The sequence below is a fragment of the Lepus europaeus genome, chromosome 17 (genome assembly GCF_033115175.1).
Source record: "Lepus europaeus isolate LE1 chromosome 17, mLepTim1.pri, whole genome shotgun sequence".
In the NCBI taxonomy this organism is placed as follows: domain Eukaryota; kingdom Metazoa; phylum Chordata; class Mammalia; order Lagomorpha; family Leporidae; genus Lepus; species Lepus europaeus.
In genome coordinates this window covers 61,647,270-61,667,026 of record NC_084843.1, presented here as the reverse complement: position 1 = coordinate 61,667,026, position 19,757 = coordinate 61,647,270, and the positions used below count along the sequence as shown (strand labels likewise).

General features: G+C 43.6%; 1 protein-coding gene across 1 annotated transcript in view; it reads right to left on the bottom strand.

The window, feature by feature from the left end:
* Positions 1-19,757, bottom strand: part of MCU (mitochondrial calcium uniporter) — a 211,110-nt gene that overhangs the window by 32,348 nt on the left and 159,005 nt on the right. Inside the window, exons 3-4 of the mRNA XM_062214756.1 lie at positions 3,139-3,309; positions 632-736 (exon numbers count right to left, since the gene is read on the bottom strand). Of these exons, the coding sequence (XP_062070740.1) occupies positions 632-736; positions 3,139-3,309 (276 nt within the window). The remainder of the gene's footprint in view (positions 1-631; positions 737-3,138; positions 3,310-19,757) is intronic.

The following is a 19,757-nucleotide window of genomic DNA, read 5'->3' as shown; positions in this document are numbered from 1 at the left end:
ATGTATTTTAAATTTTGATATTTATTCACCATGGATTTTTTGCATTACCTTCAATTTTTAGAAACAGTGCCATAAAATCTTACTTATCTTGATGACTGAGTTTTTGGTGCCCTCTTAAAAGCTGCACTTGAGGTGAGCACTTCAATTTTTCATATAAGGCATATACACATCAGAAATTCTGTGGGTCTATTATTGAATAACTGACTTTCAGACTGCTGACCTTGAGCCTTCAAATATAAAAAAATGATTATTATCTGTTTCAATGTTAAAGAGAATAGGGAAGCCCATGAATTATTTTTAAATTTTCTCCTATATTGTTATTAAGATGACTTTAAGCTGGTGCAGAGGGAAGGCACTTCTGTGAGGTAAGACATCCATTTATGCAAACGAAGTGACTGCCGGATAATAAAGCATCTTAGTGTCTAGGCAGAATCTAAGTGGTTTCAGTCAATGAATTCGCCAAATGCCAAGGGCTTAATGAGCTCTTCAACTGAAACAGAATCTATCTGTATGTAAAACTTTCGGCGTTCTTTGAATATTGTCGGTGTCTCAAGGTAACCTAGGGAAAAACCAAGTTCTTTCCAAAAGGCACCCCTACGTTTCTGGGCCACTGTCCAGGCCGTTCTCTCACCTCTCTTTGGTGGCCGCACGAGGTACGTGAAGTCATTGATGACCAGCTTGAAGTCATCGAGGAGGAGGAGGTCTATTCCTGTGGAGGCAGCGACTCTCACACCATCTGTGGGATGTTAAATAAGACTTGTCATATGTCCGCAGTTCCTCAAGAGTGGTCGGGAACAAGCAATCCTCAAAATAGACTTTAAAAATTACCTCTTCCCTTTTATATTTCGGTTAACCTCATCTCCAGCTCTATGCTAACCAAAGTTTAGGTTGGCTGAAGCGCTTTGTTTGCAGGCCTCAGGTCTGCGAGGATTTGGCAGCAGGCTTTTCCTATGGAACTGTATGGCAAATGAAATACGGCTGGTCACAGAGCTATAGGTTTCTATCTATGAGGGAAACGGTGAAAATGCAGTCTTCTCCCATCTGGAACTTTTCAGAATAGTCACTGCTTAGCTGCCAGAAATTCAGCTGGGATGAGTGCTAGCATAGCTACCAACCTGGTCTACCAACTATACTACTAAGTAAGTTGGGAATTAAGTATATTTAAAATACTTAAAGCACAGAAAGGCACCAGTTGTTAACAATTAGTGAATCCAGGTGAAGGGTAAATGGGTATTTACTGTACTAAATGCTGTGGTTTCTAGTAAATTTGAAATTTTTCTTCTTTTATTAAAAAGAGAGGCCGGCGCCGTGGCTTAACAGGCTAATCCTCCGCCTTGCGGTGCCGGCACACCGGGTTCTAGTCCCAGTCGGGGCGCCGGATTCTGTCCCGGTTGCCCCTCTTCCAGGCCAGCTCTCTGCTGTGGCCCAGGAAGGCAGTGGAGGATGGCCCAGGTCCTTGGGCCCTGCACCCCATGGGAGACCAGGAGAAGCACCTGGCTCCTGGCTTCGGATCAGCGCGATGCGCCAGCCACAGCAGCCATTGGAGGGTAAACCAACGGCAAAGGAAGACCTTTCTCTCTGTCTCTCTCTCTACTATCCACTCTGCCTGTCAATAAAAATAATAATAATAATAAAAAAGAGAGATAATCCTGTGAGTTTTTAAAAAAAGATTTATTTTATTTATTTGGAAAGGCAGAGTAACAGAGGGAGAAAAGGAGACAGGGAGAGAGAGGTTTCCCATCTGCTGGTTCACTCCCCAAATGGCTGCAACAGCCATGGCTGGACCAGGCCAAACCCAGGAGCCTGGAGCTTCTTCCAGGTCTCCCACGTAGGTGCAGGGGCCCAAGGACTTGGGCCACTCTCCATTGCTTTCCCAGGTGAATTAGTAGGGAGCTGGATCAGAAGTGGAGCAGCTAGGACCCAAACCGGTGCCCATAAACTCACTACACCACATCGCCAGCCTCTTGAAAATTTTCAAAGTATAAGCAGGAAAAAAAATTAAGGCACTTAAAATATAAATAAATGAAATGTGGGGTCAGGCATTGTAGCACAGCAGGTTAAATCCATTCTGCTTGGGAAACCCACATCCCATGATGGAGTGCCAGTTCAAGTCCTGGCTGCTCTGTTCCTGATCCGACTTCCTGCTATTGCATCCTGGGAGGCAGCAGGCAGTGGCCCAAGTGTTTGGACCACTTAATATACCCATATGGGAGACCCAGATGGCGCTCTATGCTCTTGGCTTTGAACTGGCCCAGTCCTGGCTGTTGTGGTCAGTTGGGGAGTGAACCAAGCAGATATAAGTGCATTCTTTCTCCCTCTGTCTTGCTCTGCCTTTTAAGTAGATGAAAATAAAATAAACAACAACAACAAAAAAAACAGATGTCAAATGGGAATTTTTAGTACCTTATTTTAAATTCTTTTCAGATCATAAACTTTTTATTTTGGTAATCTTTTATGTGACAAACACAAGAAGATTTAAAACAAGTTCTAATATTTCATATCTCCAGAGATGAGGTTTCAATTACTAGAAAAATTATTCTACAGCAAAAGTAATGATAAAAAGTTTCCATAACATAAAAATATGACCAACTGTTCATCCTTGCCCATGGCCTTATATGTGAGTAGTTTTTAAATGAGGCTTGCGGTGCAAACACATTTGCTAAAACTGAAAAATTAGCTCTTGCGAATGACTGGAAGAGAAATCACTTTCTTTTCTGGCATCAAGAACATGTTTTCTAAAGTTAACAGTATGGGGTTCTTTTGCAGTGATGTGTGTGCCTAGAAACAGCGTGGGGGGAAATGAGGCGTGCCTGGGAATTAATAACGAATGCTGGGGCGGGTGTTCGGCCTAGCAGCTAAGCCGCTGGGCGCAACACCTGCATTCCACATTGGAGTGCCTGCGTTTGATTCCCAGTTCCACTCCTCATTCCAACTTCCTGCTGAAGTGCACCTTGGGAGGCAGCAGGTGATGGCTCAAGTAGTCTCGAGCCACATGGGAGATCTGGATCAACTTCCTGGCTTCTGGCTTTGTCCTGGCTCAGCCTGGGCTGTTGCAAGCATATGGAGAGTGAACGGGTGGATGGGTACTCTATCTTTCTCAATCTTTCAAACACACTTGTTAAAAATGAAAAATAATACCTGGTGAATAGATTGCCACTCTGTCGATTCCCCGATCCTCTTCTTGCAGTTGTCGTAAAAAGACACCAACAGAGTCAGAGATAGGTTTGAGTGTGAACTGGCAGCGCTCACGCCGGGACGGTAGCCTCACAGATATCACAGGTAGTCCATTCTGATAAACCACTGTCACATCTGAAAAAGACCAGCAAACATGACCGTTAGATTTCATTCCAAGGGAAAGCCACATGATTCCTGTTCTCACCCAAGGATGGGGGTCTATTATTATTAGTGGTTATTAGTGTGGCTTGATGTATTTCCAAGTTGGAGCCAAGATGGCAGGTAAGAGCCTCTGGTGACTCCCTCCCTGTAGAGACACCAGTGTGAACAGCCACTCACACACCACGTCACCTTTGCAAGAGCTGCAGAAGCCAGGAAAGACCACAGGGCCTCACCTTGTTATAATCAGATGAAAAGTCACACTCTTCTGAACAACAGAAAAAGGAAAAAAGTTGCTAAATCAACCCTTGCCCAGCTCCAGGGAGTGGGGTGTGGAGAGACGACTCCCACCTGGGGAAGGGAGTGCAAACTGATTCCTGGTGTTAGGCCCACTGCGGAAAAATTCAGTCACATGGATTTCACGCCCCCCCGTCCCCCGTCCCCCTGGCCCTCAGGCCCATAGCCATGGAGTGAATATTTGGAGCATCCTCTGACACCCCTCTCAACCACTGGCAGAAAGGGCAACTCCAGCAGTTCTGAGCCTGGGGAGCAAGATTAGGACTGGGCCTCAGGGCTCAGAGCAGGGTCTGCTGCATGTACACCAGGCAACTGATAAAGGTAGAAGGTACCCAGTCCCATCACTGCTCACTGAGCCAGTCTCTAGAGTTGCCTGGCCTCAGGCAGAGACCTGTGCTCTGGGTGGTCTGGCCCACTTTGGCAGGTGGCACTGTTGGCCTCTGGTAGGCTTGGTGCATGCCTCCAGGACTTGGTAGGGGTATGTGACTATGGGATCCAGCTGGGACCAGCCTGGAGCCAGCCTGGGTGGCCAAAGAGCTGCCTTTATCACTCTCCTGCAAACCTGGGCAGGCAGCAAGAGGCCACAGGACTGTGTCTTGGGACTCAGTGTTGAGTAAAGCCTAACGCTGGGAAGATCTTAACAGTTTTTAATCCAAGACAAGTATTTGTGGACAGTCTCTGGACTTGCCCCAGTATCAGGTGGAAACTTCTGCCCTGATGAGACAGACTTGTTTTGGCATATGGCACCACAGCCCTTCTGTAGGCCTGTAAGACTGCAACAGGCCTGGCCACTATGAGACTCAGGTGTGACCTACCTAGGCCCTGCCTGGGTAGCTGAGGGGCAGCTGCCTCTCTTCCCCTCCTACAATCTTGGGCAGACAGTGAGGAATCACAGGATTGTTTTTGGGACTCAGTGGCAGCTTGGTAAAACTCAGCACTGAACAGGTTCTAACAGCCCCTGTCTCCAGGCTAGCACCTGCAGATAGAGACCTTGGAGCTGTTTCAGTGCCCAGTGGAGTTCTGTGGTCCCAGGTGAGCACTCATTTGCTAGACAACATCACCAGTGGCTGACAGATGTGGCTGCAGGCAGTGAGCCCCACTTCGTGGTAACAGAGACAGCTTCAGTCCTACTCTCAGGCTGCAGAGGTCTTGTGGGCTGAGGGCTCTGGATGTTACCTAGCAGTGTGGTATTTATGGACACAGGACAAGGATCTGAGCCTACCAAAGGCCCAGGAGGAGGCTTTTTTGGATGGAATAGTCCTCTAGGCCCTTCTCCAGTTCTGAATACTGAATACTGAATACTGAATAATGTAGCAACTGCAGATTAGGGATAAATGTGAATTTGGGGAGCACTATAAGACTGAATTAGTAAACATACCAACAGTAGACTTGGGGGCAAACTGCAACTTAGGGTGCTATCTAGTGCTGGAATAGCATAAATATCCTTAGACTCGCAGAAAATCAACAGATTGCTTAGAATTTCTAGAAGAACGGCCACAAAGGAAGCCGGATTACTTTAGCCCTAACACGTAGCTGATGCTGTGCACCCTCAAGGGTTTCCAGGGAAGCAGGACCTGACCTGCAGAGCAAAATAAGATGTGAGAAACCAACCACTCAGGAAATGAAATTTCCAGATCTTGGATAAACTTTTCAAAATAGCTGTTTTAAAGAAACTCAGTCAAATTCAAGAGAACACAGAGAAATGACCAATATTCTAACAGAGATTTGATAAACAGATGGAAATAAAAATCAAGCAGATATCCTTCAACTTAAAAGTACACTAAATGAAACTAAAAAATGCAATAGAAAGCATCAACAGCAGACTAGATGAAACAGAAGAATCAGTGAGCTTAAAGACAGGTTATTTAAAAAAAAAAAAAGACAGGCTATTTGAAAATTCATGGTTGAAAGAGAAAAAAGAAGAATGAAGAAAGCTGATGGAACTATGCAGTAGCATAAGAAGTAATATGTGAGTTACTGAGATTTAAGAGGGACCTGAGAATGCAAAGGGGTAGGAAGCATGGTCAAGGCCACAATGACACACAACTTCCTGAACCTAGACAGGATACGATGATTCAGCTTCTCGCTAACGTGCTTGGGAGGCAGCAGATGATGGTCCAAGTACTCGAGTTTCCCACCACACATGTGGGAGACCCAGTTGGAGTTCCCGGCTTCATCCTGGCCTAGGCCTGCTACTGCAGGCATCTGGGGAGTGAACAAGCAGATGGGAAATATCTTTCTCTCTGTCACTCTGCCTTTTAAATAAACAAACAAGGCTTAAAAAATAAAAATGGGCAGTAGATTTAAACAAACATTTCTCAAAGGGGGACATACAAACGGACAACAGGTACATGAAAAAACGCTGAGCATCACTAATCCTCAGTGAAATGCAAACCAAAACCACAATGAGGGCCCTGCAGTGCCGGCATCCCATGTGAGTGTTGGTTTGAGTTCCTGCTGCTCCACTTCCAGTCCAGCTCTCTACTATAGCCTGGAAAAGCAGTAGAAGATGGCCCAAGTCCTTGAGCCCATGCACCTACGTGGGAAACCCAGAAGAAGCTCCTGGTTCCTGGCCTCAGATCAGCCCAGCTCTGGCTGTAGCAGCATTTGGGGAGTGAACCAGCAGATAGAAGACCTCTCTTTCTTTCTGCCTCTCTCTCTCTGTAACTCCACCTTTCAAATAAATAAATAAATCTTTAAAAAAAAATGCCTGTGGAGATGGTTCATTTTAAAAGAAAAACCACAATAAGATATCACCTCACTCCAGCACAACTGGTTATTACCAAAAAGACAAAAGTGTTGGTGAAGATATGGAAAAAAGAAGTCCCTTGTACACAGTTAGTAGAAATGTAAATTAATACAGTCATTGTGGAAAACAGTATGGAGGTTCCTCAGAAAACTAAAAAATAGATCTATGGTATGATCCAGCAGACCCATTACTGGGTATACATCCAAGTGAAATGTAATCTCTCTATTGGAAAGACATCTAGACTCCCACGTATATTGCAGCATAGCTATTCACAATGGCCAAGAAATGGAAACAATGTAAGTGTCCATCCACAGCCACAAAAATAACAAAATCTTATCATTTAAAACAACATGAATGGAAATGGAGGTCAATATGTTAAGTGAAATAAGCGAAGCACAGAAGGACAAGTATCACATGATCTCACTAATACGTGGAATCTAAAATATAGGTGATCTAGCCGGCACCGCGGCTCACTAGGCTAATCCTCCGCCTTGCGGCGCCGGCACACCGGGTTCTAGTCCCGGTCGGGGCACTGATCCTGTCCTGGTTGCCCCTCTTCCAGTCCAGCTCTCTGCTGTGGCCAGGGAGTGCAGTGGAGGATGGCCCAAGTCCTTGGGCCCTGCACCCCATGGGAGACCAGGAGAAGCACCTGCCTCCTGGCTTCGGATCAGCGCGGTGTGCCGGCCGCAGCGCGCCTACCGCGGCGGCCATTGGAGGGTAAACCAACGGCAAAAGGAAGACCTTTCTCTCTGTCTCTCTCTCACTGTCCACTCTGCCTGTCAAAAAAAATAAATAAATAAAATAAAATATAGGTGATCTCATAGAAGTTAACGAATTTAGGGATGGTTACCAGAGGCTAGGGAGGGAGAGGCTGCTGAAGAGTTGATGATGGGTACCAGGTTATACCTAGTTAGAAATGAGAAGTCCTACTATACATAATGCTAACACACTGTGTATTTCCTTATTTTTTTTTACCCCCCCCCCAAAAAAAAACCTAGAAGAAAAACAAAAATAAATCATTTATCAAAATGATTGCACATGGAAGAATTTATGTTGAGTGCAATAAGCCAAAGTTTATTTATTTTCATCTATTTCAAAGGAAGAGAGAGAGAGAGAGAGAGCAAGAGGGAGAGGGAGAGCTCTTCATTCCCCAAAAGCCCACAACACCAAAGGGCTGGGCCAGGGCAAAGCCAGGAGCCCAGAACTCCTTTTGGGTCTCCCATGTGGGTGGCAGGGGCCTAAACACTTGAGGCATTATCTGCTGCCTTCCAGGATGCATGAGCAAGAAGCTGGATCAGAAACAGAGGAACCAGGACTTGAACTTGCACTCTGGTATGAGATGTGGGCATCCTAAGTGGCAGATTAACCCATACTACCACAATACTTGCCCCTAGACATTTTGAATTTTACATTGTTGAACATTGGAGCTGTATAAATTATATATTCGTGTGATCATTTCAAGACTGAAAGGAAAAAAAAAAAACCAAAACTTTTTTAAAGAACAAATCTGACCTGAGGGCTGGTGCTATGACATGTTGGGTAAAGCTGCCACCTGTGATGCCAGCATCCCATATGGGTGCTGGTTTGAGTGCTGGCTGCTCCACTTCTGATTCAGCTCCCTGCTAATGTTCCTGGGAAGGCAGCAGAAGATGGACCAAGTCGTTGGGCCTCTGCACTCACATGGGAAACCCACGTGGGAGACCCAGAGGAAGCTCTTGGCTCCCGACTTCAGTCCAGCCTATCTCTAGCCCTCTAGCTCTATTCTAGTGATGGAATAGTGTTCCCTCTCCTCTCTGTAACTGTGCCTTTCAAATAAATAAAATGAATTTTACAAAATAAGAAAAGAAAAAAGAAAGAACAGATCTGGAGAATTCTTTATCCAAGAAACAATTTAGTCTCATCTGCAAGATGCAGTTCTTCTGGGAGTTTCTACTGAACGAAGTCTCCCTACTCCAGCAGGAGGGAAGAAAAATGATGCCTGGCCCTGTTATCAGTGCACGCAGAATTATTTATTTTATGGCTCCTGATAATTAGTATTGCCTGGGAAGCTGTTCTAGCCCAGTCTGTGGTTCAGAATTTATCCAAAGCCCCAGAGGATGCTGATGCAGACTTACTGACCCCTTTCTCCGCGCCTCCCTCCTATCTGGATCTTCGTCCCAGAGATGCTAGCGGCCACGGCATTCACACTCTTTCTTCATTTCACCTACACAGCCAGGTTCAGTTTCTCCTCCCTGTTACACCTCCTACAGCTTAGAAACTGCCTCAGGCTGTAAGGATTTAACCCATTTATTTCTCTTTTTTCAGGGATCACAGTACAATATCTGAAAACAGTTGTTTCAGATACTTTGCCTGGTGTTCTGGTTGTTTGGAGCAGGACAGCGATTCCTACAGAAGTTAATACTTTGTGAACACACAATTTAAATTTTTACATGAAAAAAGGAAGCAAAGTCAGAAATCTTTATTGTCTTTTTTCCTTCCAAAGGGGTAGTCTATATTTCTTAAGGAAGAAGAGGTCAAAATTATAACCCAAAGTTAATATACAGCATGTACTACCTAAAGTTTGAAGATATATGAACATTTTGCCATTTCTCTTTCCTAAAAGAATCCTCAGCAACTAATCTAGTGCCTCTTTAAAGTCTGAGCCACTGACATGAATATTTCTGTCTCTTCCATGATGCTGATATCATAAAATAAGGTGACTGACATTCATCTGATATTTTTACCCCAATTACTCACTTTCAATATGGGAAAAGAACCAACTAACCACAGATCTCAGGGAGCAGAGGTAAATTTAAATAAAAGATATGAATCTGTGAATATTAAACACCTCATATTTGGAACATCAGTTTCACAGCTAAGTGCTTAGGGATTACTGTTGACAAAGTCAGCATAGAAAGTGAAGGTCTTTCACGCCTAGTTTAACTTTTTCCTTTAAAGAACATGGAGGCTTTCAAAAGAATGAAATGTGAAAGCTTTGAGAAACTCGGCATGGAATAACAAATTTCAGAGCTGACAAATGTTTAATATAACACTGCTTTTGAAATAAATCCCCTAGGTCTCCTTTCCCACGCACGAGACTGTACCATAAATGTTAGATTTCTCGCTTTGAAACCAAAGAATAATCATCACTAAATTCCCTTAACAATATATAAAATAAAGGGCGACTGTATTGAAGTCACAATGGACAGTTACAATAAAGACCCTTGTCAGCTACTATTCTCTAGAGAGAAGTATTTTTTTGAATTATGAATCACATCAAGTAACTTGTTAGATTTTTTAAATCTCTGCTTTGATTTCAGCATCAATAACAAAAGAAACAATCTAATTATGTTCTGCAGTGTGTTTCAATGAAACCTAGAAATTATAGGGCTTTCAACAAGAATACTTAGTGCTAGAACATGACAATAAGATTTAGGTACAAAAACAAAATGCTAAGGGCCGACACTATAGCATAGCAGGTAAGGCCACCACCTGTAGTGCTGGCATCCCATATGGGCACCAGTTCAAGTCCTAGCTGCTCCTCTTGAGATCAAGCTCGCTGCTATGGCCTGGGGAAGCAGCAGAAGATGGCTCAAGTCCTTGGGTCCCTGCACCTGCATGGGAGACCTGGTAGAAGCTCCTGGCTCCTGGTGTTGGATCAGCCCAGCTCTGGTTGTTGTGGACATTTGGGGAGCGAATTAGCCGATGGAGGACTCTCTCTGCCTCTGCCTCTCTGTAACTCTGCCTTTGAAATAAATGCATAAATCTTTAAAAAACAAACAAAAACCCAAAATGCTATGGAATTGTATGAACTAAGGAAAATAATGCTGGAGCTACAAACATTTGGGGTTGAAGAAGGAATACATTTTTACTTCTTTAAAAATGTATTTATTTGAGGGGTCTGCGCTGTGGTGTAGCAGGAAAAGCCACCACCTACAGCACCCATATCCCATAAGGGTGTCAGTTTGAGTCCTGGCTCTTCTACTTCTAATCCAGCTCCCTGCTAAGGTACCTGGGAAAGCTCTGGAAGATGACCCAAGTGCTAGGGCCCCTGCACCACACAAAAGACCTGGAAGAATCTCCTGGCTTCATATTTGTCCAGCTCCAGCCATTGTGGCCACGTGGGGAGTGAACCAGAGGATGGAAGATCACCCTCTCTCTCTCTTCCTTCCTGTAACTCTGCCTCTCAAATAAATATACAAATCTGTTCTTTTCTTTTTTTTTTTTTTAAAGTCTGTATTTGAGAGGCAGAGAGACACAGAGCTCCCATCCACTGGTTCACTCTCCATATACTGACACCAGCTTCCAACTGGTGCCAAAGCAGTGAGCCATGAACTCAATCCATGTTTCCCATGTGGGGGGCAGGAATGCAATCATTTGGGCCATCACTGCTGCCTCCCGGAGTCCACATTAGCAGGAAGCTGAGTCAGGGGCTGCAGCCAGGAATCAAATCCATGCACTCAGATACAGGCTATGGGCACCTCTACTACTACTCCAAACACCCACCCTAGGAAGGAATCGATTTTTTTAAAGTGCTTTTAAGTCATCAGGGTCAGAAAAACAGTAATAAAAGACAAGAGTGCTTCATAAGGTTTTGGAAAATGGTACAAAAATATGTTTACTTTGATGAAAAAAAGTTTGAAATGCATAGGTGTTTTTAAAGCTTATTTATTTATGTGAAAGGCAGAGAGACAAAGTGAGAACGAGTAAGCACTATCTGGTTCATTCTCAAAATGCCCACAAACAGCAGGGGCTGGGTCAGGCTGAAGCCGGGAGGCAGGAACTACATCCAGGTCTCCCATGTTGGTGGAAAGACCTCAAGTACTTAAGCCATCATTTTCTGCCTCCCAGGAAACTAGACTGAAGGTAGAGGTGGGTCTTGACTCCAGGTACTCTGATATGGGATGTGAATGTGCCAAGGGGTAACTTAAACCACTGTGCAACAACACCTACCACCAAGTACATTTTTTTCATAATACACATTCTCCATGAATGTCCAAAATTTTTAAAAACATTTATTTTCGGAGGCAGCATTCTGGTGTAGCAGGTAATGCTGCTGCCTGGGACACTGACATCCCTCTTGTCCTGGCTGCTCTCCACTTCTGATCCAGCTCCCTGTTAATGGCCTGGGAAAAGCAGCAGAGGATGGTCCAAGTGCTTGGGCCCCTGCCACCCACATGGGAGACCTGGAAGAAGCTCCTGGCTTCGACCTAGCCCAGCTCCGGCCAGCGTGTTCATCTGGGGAGTGAACCAGTAGATCTCTCCCTCTCTCTCCCTCTCTCTTTCTTTCCCCCTCTCTATAACTCTTCCAGAATAAATGATAAATCTTTTAAAAATGTATTTTCATTTTATTTGAAAGGAAGAGAGAAAGAGACAGGGACAGAGAAAGATCTTCCATCTGTACATCCTGTATGTGTAGATGTGCTCCTGTATCACACATCCTGTAAGAGCTGGCCAGGACCCTATAAATTAACCGAGGTCTGCCATGTGCTTGGCAGGGACTCAATTACTTGAGCCATCACCTGCTGCCTCCCGGGGTGTGCATTAGCAGGAAGCTGGAATTGGAGGTGGAGCTGGGACTTGAATCCAGGCACAGTGATATGGGATGTAGGTGACCCAAGCTACTGTACCAGATGCCTGCCCCTCCATGAACTTTCTGAAGATCTCATATATGAATGGATTTCAAACTCTCTTCACCAAAATAAATGTATTTTTTGGTTCCACTTTCCAAGAACATTTTGAAGTACCCTCATACAAGTTTCAAAAAAAAAAAAAGCTTATAAAGCAAATTAGGTGGTTTGGTTGGTATTCAAAATCAGGGGCAAAATCGTCACTTAAATTTACCACTTTATGAACATGACTATATACGTCTTAGGTCCTATGAAAAGAAACTAATATAATAAGGAAGCCCATTTGGGATGTTTGCTACAAAGCTACCTGGAGCTGAACTTAATATGGATGAATTCAGTGACTATGAGCTTGCCATTGTTTCTTTCCTCCCCCACTTTCTGTAATACTCTGCATCAGAAATGGATGACATAATCATAGCATTTTAGTACGAAAGGCCAGAGAGACCATACAAACTAACACCCTTCTTGTACAGCTAAGAGGAATTACGTCTAGCAAGGTTGTCACCCCCACACAGTTCAATCCAATGTACATATATTAGGTTGCCAAGTCCTGCGGGAATTTGAACCCTTAACTTGCCTCTTTTAGGAGCATTTAATGATGGTTACCATCCCACCAATACCACCCTCCCGCCAAACCCCTATTTTGTAAAAAGCTATCCCTTTGGCTTCTGAGGCTTTCTAACTTCTTATCTGTATTTTCTAATTTTCCTTCATAGCCTACTTTTCCTCTGCTCCTTAAAAATTCCTAAGTGCTCTTCCCTAGGCCTCTGTGTCTTGCGATCCATACACTCTCTAGGCAATCTCTTATCCTTTCAAAGTATCAGCTACCATGTCAATACTGGTGGTATCTCAAAGCTACATTCAATTGTTGGCTGGTTTTCCCGTGGGCAGACCTCAAACTCAAAAATCCTGAAATTGAATACATCTCCTCTTAACTATCTGTACTCTCAATCAATACCAGCACCATTATTTAACTTTTGCCCAAGCCAGAATATTGCTGGTATCCTTGGCTATTCTTAGAGCCAGAACCTGACACTCCTCAGAAGTAATTAGTCACCACATCTCTTCATTCCACTTTTAAACATCTCTAAATCTCTCCAATTCTCTCTTCAACCAGGATCTTAGACCAGGCCGCCACCACCTCTTCTATCAGCTTCATTGTAACTAGAGTCCTTACTTCATTCCAGCCTTGCTCTGGTTCAATTACCACACTAAAGCAAAGTGATCTTTCTTTCTCCAAAGAAAACCACTATCCCAAATTAGGTGGTAGCTGGTTTTCATTTCCCCCCATTACATACATACATACATGCAGGCAGACACACACATGCATGCACACATACACGTATCTCAATAAAAAACGTCTGATATTGTAATAACTAGCCTCCAAGATGAGCCTCTATGACCCTTATATGTAGGTATTCACGTTCTTGTGTAGTAACCACCCTACATCCAGTTAAGGCTGGTCTGTATAAACATGAGAATACAGCAGAAGAGATGGTGTGTAACTTCCAAGCCTACATCATAAAAGACTTTGTAGCTTCTGCTTTGCTTTCTTGATTATTTACCCTGGGGGAAGCTGGTCATCCTGCTGGAGGACAACCCTGAGGGCCTACAGAGAAACCTACATGAAGCAGACATGGCTGCCTCCTACCAAGCCCAGCGCAGCCTGCCAGCCCTGTCTTGGGTTGGATCTTCCAGCCCCAGTCAAGCCGGCAGACGACTGTGGCCCAGGTGCAACTACAGCCTCAGGAGACTCCAGACTGCTCACCTAAACTCTTCCTGGATCCCTAATCCACACAAACAGGAAAAATAATAAAGGATTCCTGTTGTTTACAGGCACTTTTGCAGTGATTTGCTAAATAGTATCAAACAACTAAATACAGAATGTCTTTGCATGCATTTAGACTGAAATCTCACACTGTGCACAACGTTCTACAATCTGCCTTGAGGACCGTCATTGCTTTGAGATCTAAGAGGAATCACAGTTTTGGACCACTCACTCACACGCCTATGCAGAATTTCATGTATGACTGTATCCTAATTTATCTGCTGAAAAACAAGACAGTCTTCCCTAGTGTAAATTAAAAGAAGGTGAAAAGAACGTTAGCAGTACTAAACAAAGTTGTCAGTTCCTGAGGGAAAACTTCCCCTTTTACAGCGGAGAGCTGGATCGGAAGAGGACCAGCTGGGACATGAACTGGTGCCCTGTGGGATGCCGTGTTGTAGGCACAGGCCTAGCCCACTACACCACAGTGCCAGCCCCGGATTGTCTATAACTGATGTCTATAAGCAAAATGTGCTTGCTTCACAATAACCTGAGAAAATTTCTTTAAATATGTAAAATAATTAAGCTTTTCTCTGAATTATAATATATTGATATATTAAAAACATTACGTCTGTTACATATTATTTAAAAGGAGGTCATTTTGAAAAATGTGTCTTTGATTTTTTTGGGGTATGTGTGTGTGTGTGTGTGTTACTTTAGTAAAATACCTGAGTCTGGCTAAGTTATAAGGAAAAGAGGTTTATTTAGCTCACAGTTCTAGAGGTGGAGCAGTTAAGATCAGGCAGCTGCCTGGGATGAGAGTCTCACACTGTGTCTTAGCAGGGTGGAAGACATCACACAGTGAGAGCAGCTGTCAGACTGGCGATCAGGCACACGCAGAGGAGCCCAAAACACCAAGGGTAACCTTGCTTTGTGACAACCGGCTCCCACAGTAACTAATCTAGTACAGCCAGACCCAATGTATCCCATGAATTCTAACCCAGCCTTGAGAGACACACCTGGTCCATTCATAAGGGTGGTGATTCTACGACCTAATCACTCTCCAAAGATACCACCTTTTGAAACTGTATTGTAGAATTATGCCTCAAAATGAGTTTTGGCGGGGACATGGTCAAACCACAGGAACAAATGTAGATAACTACTTAGAAAACATCCTTCCATACTAATACGTGAAATCCCAAAGTTAATCTCAACAGTTTGGTGAATCCAGTTGTTTTCTAACTAGTAACATAATTTTTTAACCAAATCAACTATGTATTTCATTGTACACCTCAAATAAATTAGTATGGTACAAATGAATCTATTTTGGATTATATGAAGTATTTTCATGAAGTCATTGTGATCCTTAAATGATAAAAGTTGTGGAAACACTTAAAACTAAAAATTATTTTTTAATATGTGGTATTATTAGTCTCTGTTCAATAGTTGTACTGCCTATGTACCTTTTGCTAATTCTAGTTCTTTTAAAATCAGCTTATGGGGTGAGTATCTGGCCAAGTGGATAAGCATTCCACATTGGAGATCTGAGTTCGATTGCAGCTTCTTATTAATGAGCATCCTGGGAGGCAGCAGATGACGCCTCAAGTACTTGGGTCCTTGCCACACACATGCGGCACTTAGATTGAACTCTTTGCTCCTGGCTTGAGCCTGGTCCAGCCCCAGCTATAGCAGGCATTTGGGGAGTGAAACAGCAGTTGGGGTCTCTTGTTCTCTGTGTCCATTTATCTCTCTGCCTTGCAAATAGATAAACTTTAAAAATGTTTTTTAAAAATCAGCTTAGAAACATTCATCATAGATTTTTATTTTGTAAAAATGAAATCCTGTTCTAAGGTTGCTTTTAAAAAAAAAAAAAAAAAAAAAGGCCGGCGCCGCGGCTCACTAGGCTAATCCTCCGCCTTGCGGCACTGGCACACCGGGTTCTAGTCCCAGTCGGGGCGCCGATCCTGTCCCGGTTGCCCCTCCTCCAGGCCAGCTCTCTGCTGTGGCCAGGGAGTGCAGTGGAGGATGGCCCAAGTGCTTGGGCCCTGCACCCCATGGGAGACCAGGAGAAGCACCTGGCTCCTGCCATCGGATCAGCGTGGTGCGCTGGACGCAGCGCGCTACCGCGGCGGCCATTGGAGGGTGAACCAACGGCAAAAGGAAGACCTTTTTCTCTGTCTCTCTCTCTCTGTCCACTCTGCCTGTCAAAAAAAAAAAAAAAAAAAAAGATAGTTCTGTTGTCAAGGTAACTTTCAATGTACCCTGACTCTTTACCCACTTTAATTTCTGGGTGGTAAAAGCTGAATACAACTCCAAAGTACAGACTCAAATCTACCAGAAGGGGATACCTTGAAAAGATGGGCACATTTCTGAATGTAACCGAATCTCAGATTTCTTACCTATAATGCAAGGATATTAATATCTTAAAAGGCTGCTGAGAAGATTCCATGAGAATGTATCAACATAATTGCTTTAAAAGTTTCCCTTACTTTTCCTAAAATCTACGATCTAAAACAAAGAGTTTAAGATGATATAACACACCCATGAGAAAATTTCCAATCATCTCTTTAAATGTCAAGAGAATAAAAGTGACTGTGCAATTGAGGGCAACAAGGGGAAAAGGGTGCAAGCTATGCACCAAACACTGGCAAGGATGTGGAGCAACAGGAATGCTTGTTCATTGCTGTTGAAAAATCCAAAATGATATAGCCATTTTGGAAGACAGTTTGACAGCTTTTTACAAAACCAAATATACTCTTATCAGTCGTGCTCCTTGGTATTTACTCAGAGGAGCTGAAAACTTATGTCCACACAAAACCTGCACATGGATGTTTATATTAGCTTCATTCCTATCTCCAAGGCTTGGAAGTAACCAAGCAGGTAAACAGAGACAAATTGTGGCCCATTTAGATAATGGACAATTAGTTGGTGCTAAAAAGAAATGAACTAGGGCCAGCGCTGTGGTGTAACTAGGATGCCGGCATCCCATATGGGCACCGGTTCAAGTCCCGGCTGTTCCACTTCCACTCCAGCTCCCTGCTGTGGCCTGGGATAGCAGCAGAAGATGGCCCAAGTCTTTGGGCCTCTGCACCTGCGTGGGAAACCCAGAAGAAGCTCCTGGCTCCTGGTTTCAGATTGGCACATCATCTTTGGCATCTAAAAAGTTGCTCCTTTCTGTGTTGATGAAAAGTGGTGAAAATCCTGAGGAAGGTATGTGGTGACAAATGTGACCTCAGCTTCCGCCCTCACTTTCCAGAAGACGGAAGGCTTATGAGAGGAACCTAAGAACTCTCTGTGACCCTAGGAGTGCACTGACATCCCTGTTTGGATGCAACAGCAAAGGTGAAACGATTGTAAACCCAAGTTTCAGTCCTCAGGCTTTCTGAAGGCAGTATGCTTCAAGGGCTCTGAGGGTTTCTACATACCTACGCAGACACGACAGAGCTTTTCATTCATAACCAGCCCCACAGAGATGCTTCCTCCAGCAGCAGAGAACTCACGATCGTCACTTCTAACTACCTACTCAGAGACAGCTCAGCTAAAAGGGCTTATGATTCTTCTGCCAAACCCATAGTAATAGCTAGAAGGCCTTGAATGGGAAGATTACACTCATTCACTAAGCACAAGCATCCTCAAGTAAACTGAGCCAGGAATAAATTCTTTTGTACTAACACCTCTTTTCTCTTAAGAAACAAAACTCTTACCAAAAGTTTAATCAAGCAAAGGTAAATTTTATATTTTGATCCTTTTTGATTATAAAAATGGTTCTCCTGAAACTGACTACTTCTGTGGTAGCTGGAAAGACTGCTTTTGGGCTTGTTGGAAGAGCCTTCAGTGCTAGTATGTGTCAGCAAGCAAGCATGATTGTGATGGGCGGCGCTTCCCCCGAGGCACTATAAGTACTCCTGTTGCTAAATCTGGACGATGTACCATCTGTGCACAGAGTACTGAGATTCCTCAGAGTCACAAATTATTTTTTTCCTGGTGATTATTTTGGCAAAGAAATTTAACACCCTTCCAAGATGTTAACGGCCATTAATGTTAACAGCCTTTAATTTCCACAGGAGACTCACATATTAGGGATTTCTGACTGTTGACATGCATGTTAATGGACAAAAACTAGGAACTGACTGCTTGGAGCAATGTCAGTTGTTTCAGCACACTGCATTCTCAGAAGGAAATGGAATAGTTTGTAGTTCCCTCAAAATTTACTTCAAAATATTGGAAAATTGATGGCAATCTTGGATGGATAATGTCACCTAAAATTTGACATAAATTTGCTTCTACTCTACACTAAGCCAGTAACACTGTAGGGGCCAGTGCTGTGGCTCAGCAGGTTAACACCCTGGCCTAAAGCACCGGCATCCCATATGGGCGCCGGTTTGAGACCTGGCTGCTCTACTTCCTATCCAGCTCTCTGCTGTGGCCTGGGAAAGCAGTGGAGGATGGCCCAAGTCCTTGGGCCCTGCACCTGCGTGGGAGACCCAGAGGAAGCTCCTGGCTCCTGGCTTCAGATCAGCACAGCTCGGGCCATTGCAGCCAATTGAGGAGTGAACCATCAGATGAATGACCTCTCTCTCTCTGCCTCTCCTCTCTCTGTGTAACTCTGACTTTCAAATAAATCTTAAAAAAAGAAAGAAACATTGGGAGCACATAAAGCTAGAAGGTCTTTCCAATTTGATGTGGCCGTTTCTCTTGGCAATTTAAAAATTCTATCTCATAAAATCCAAACAGGGTTCTGTGATGGAACAACTTTATCCACATTTTGGTAAAGTTTCAAACTGAAACTGTTACTTAAAAGAAGTCTAGATTACTGGACACAATTTTAAAGTGGAAAAATGTAAGGTACTTTAGTTTCCCGGGTTAGCGAGAACCTTGAGAACTCTGCCACATTACAACACTGAGGCTCTGTTCCTCGGCAGCTTCATTACTTGCATTCCTTTTTTGTTGCCAAGTCTTCAAGGTTGATCTAAAAGACATACAATGGAGCTTCAAATTGGAATTAAAAGTTTATTTTATCACAAAACATTTTGAAATCTATGCATAGTTTTTTCATAACACATATTTTCCCTGAACTTTTTGAGGAACACTATAGTATAGTGGTGGGGTATATCTGTGTCTTCAATAAAATGATGACAATATAAATAGAATTTCCAACTACGTACACAGTGGCCTTTAATAAGGAGTCTTGGCTCAAAAATAATATTCTCCTTCCACAAAAACTATTTTTAAAAATACCAGAAGAAACTCTAGACTACAAGACTAGTCAGTATTTTTAAATGGGCAAAAAATTTGGACAGCAACTTCACCAAAGAAAATATCTGAATGGCTAATTAGTAAATGCAAATATGCTCAAGAGTGTTAGTCATCAGTGGAATGCAAATTAGAACTACACTGAAAGAATACTCCATATCCAAAAGAGTGTCTATAAGCAAGAAGACTGATCATACCAAGTGCTAGGGAGGACATGGGGAAACTAGAACACTTACACATTGCTGGTAGAAATACAGGGTAGGACAGCCATTTTGGATAAAAATTTTGCAGTTTCTTACCATATAAACCTGTCATTCCACTCTTAAACATCTGCCCTAGTGGAATGAAACTGGTTTACACAAAGACTCATGAGCAAATGTTGGTGGCACCTTTTTTTTTTTTTTTTTTTTAAGATTTCTTTATTTATTTGAAAGTCAGAGTTACACAGAGAGAGAAGGAGAGGTGTGTGTGTGGGGGGTCTTCCATCTGCTGGTTCACTCCCCAGATGGCCACAACATTTGGAGCTATGCCAATTCAAAGGTAGTAGCTAGAAGCTTCCTCTGGGTCTCCAACGTGAGTGCAGGGGCCCAAGGACTTGGGCCACCTTCTACTGAATTCCCAGGCCACAGCAGAGAGCTGGATCGGAAGTGGAGCAGCCGGGACTTGAATCGGTGCCCATATGGGATGCCGGCACCCCAGGCAGTGGCTTTACCCACTATGCCACAGCAACGGCCCCGGCACCATTATTTTT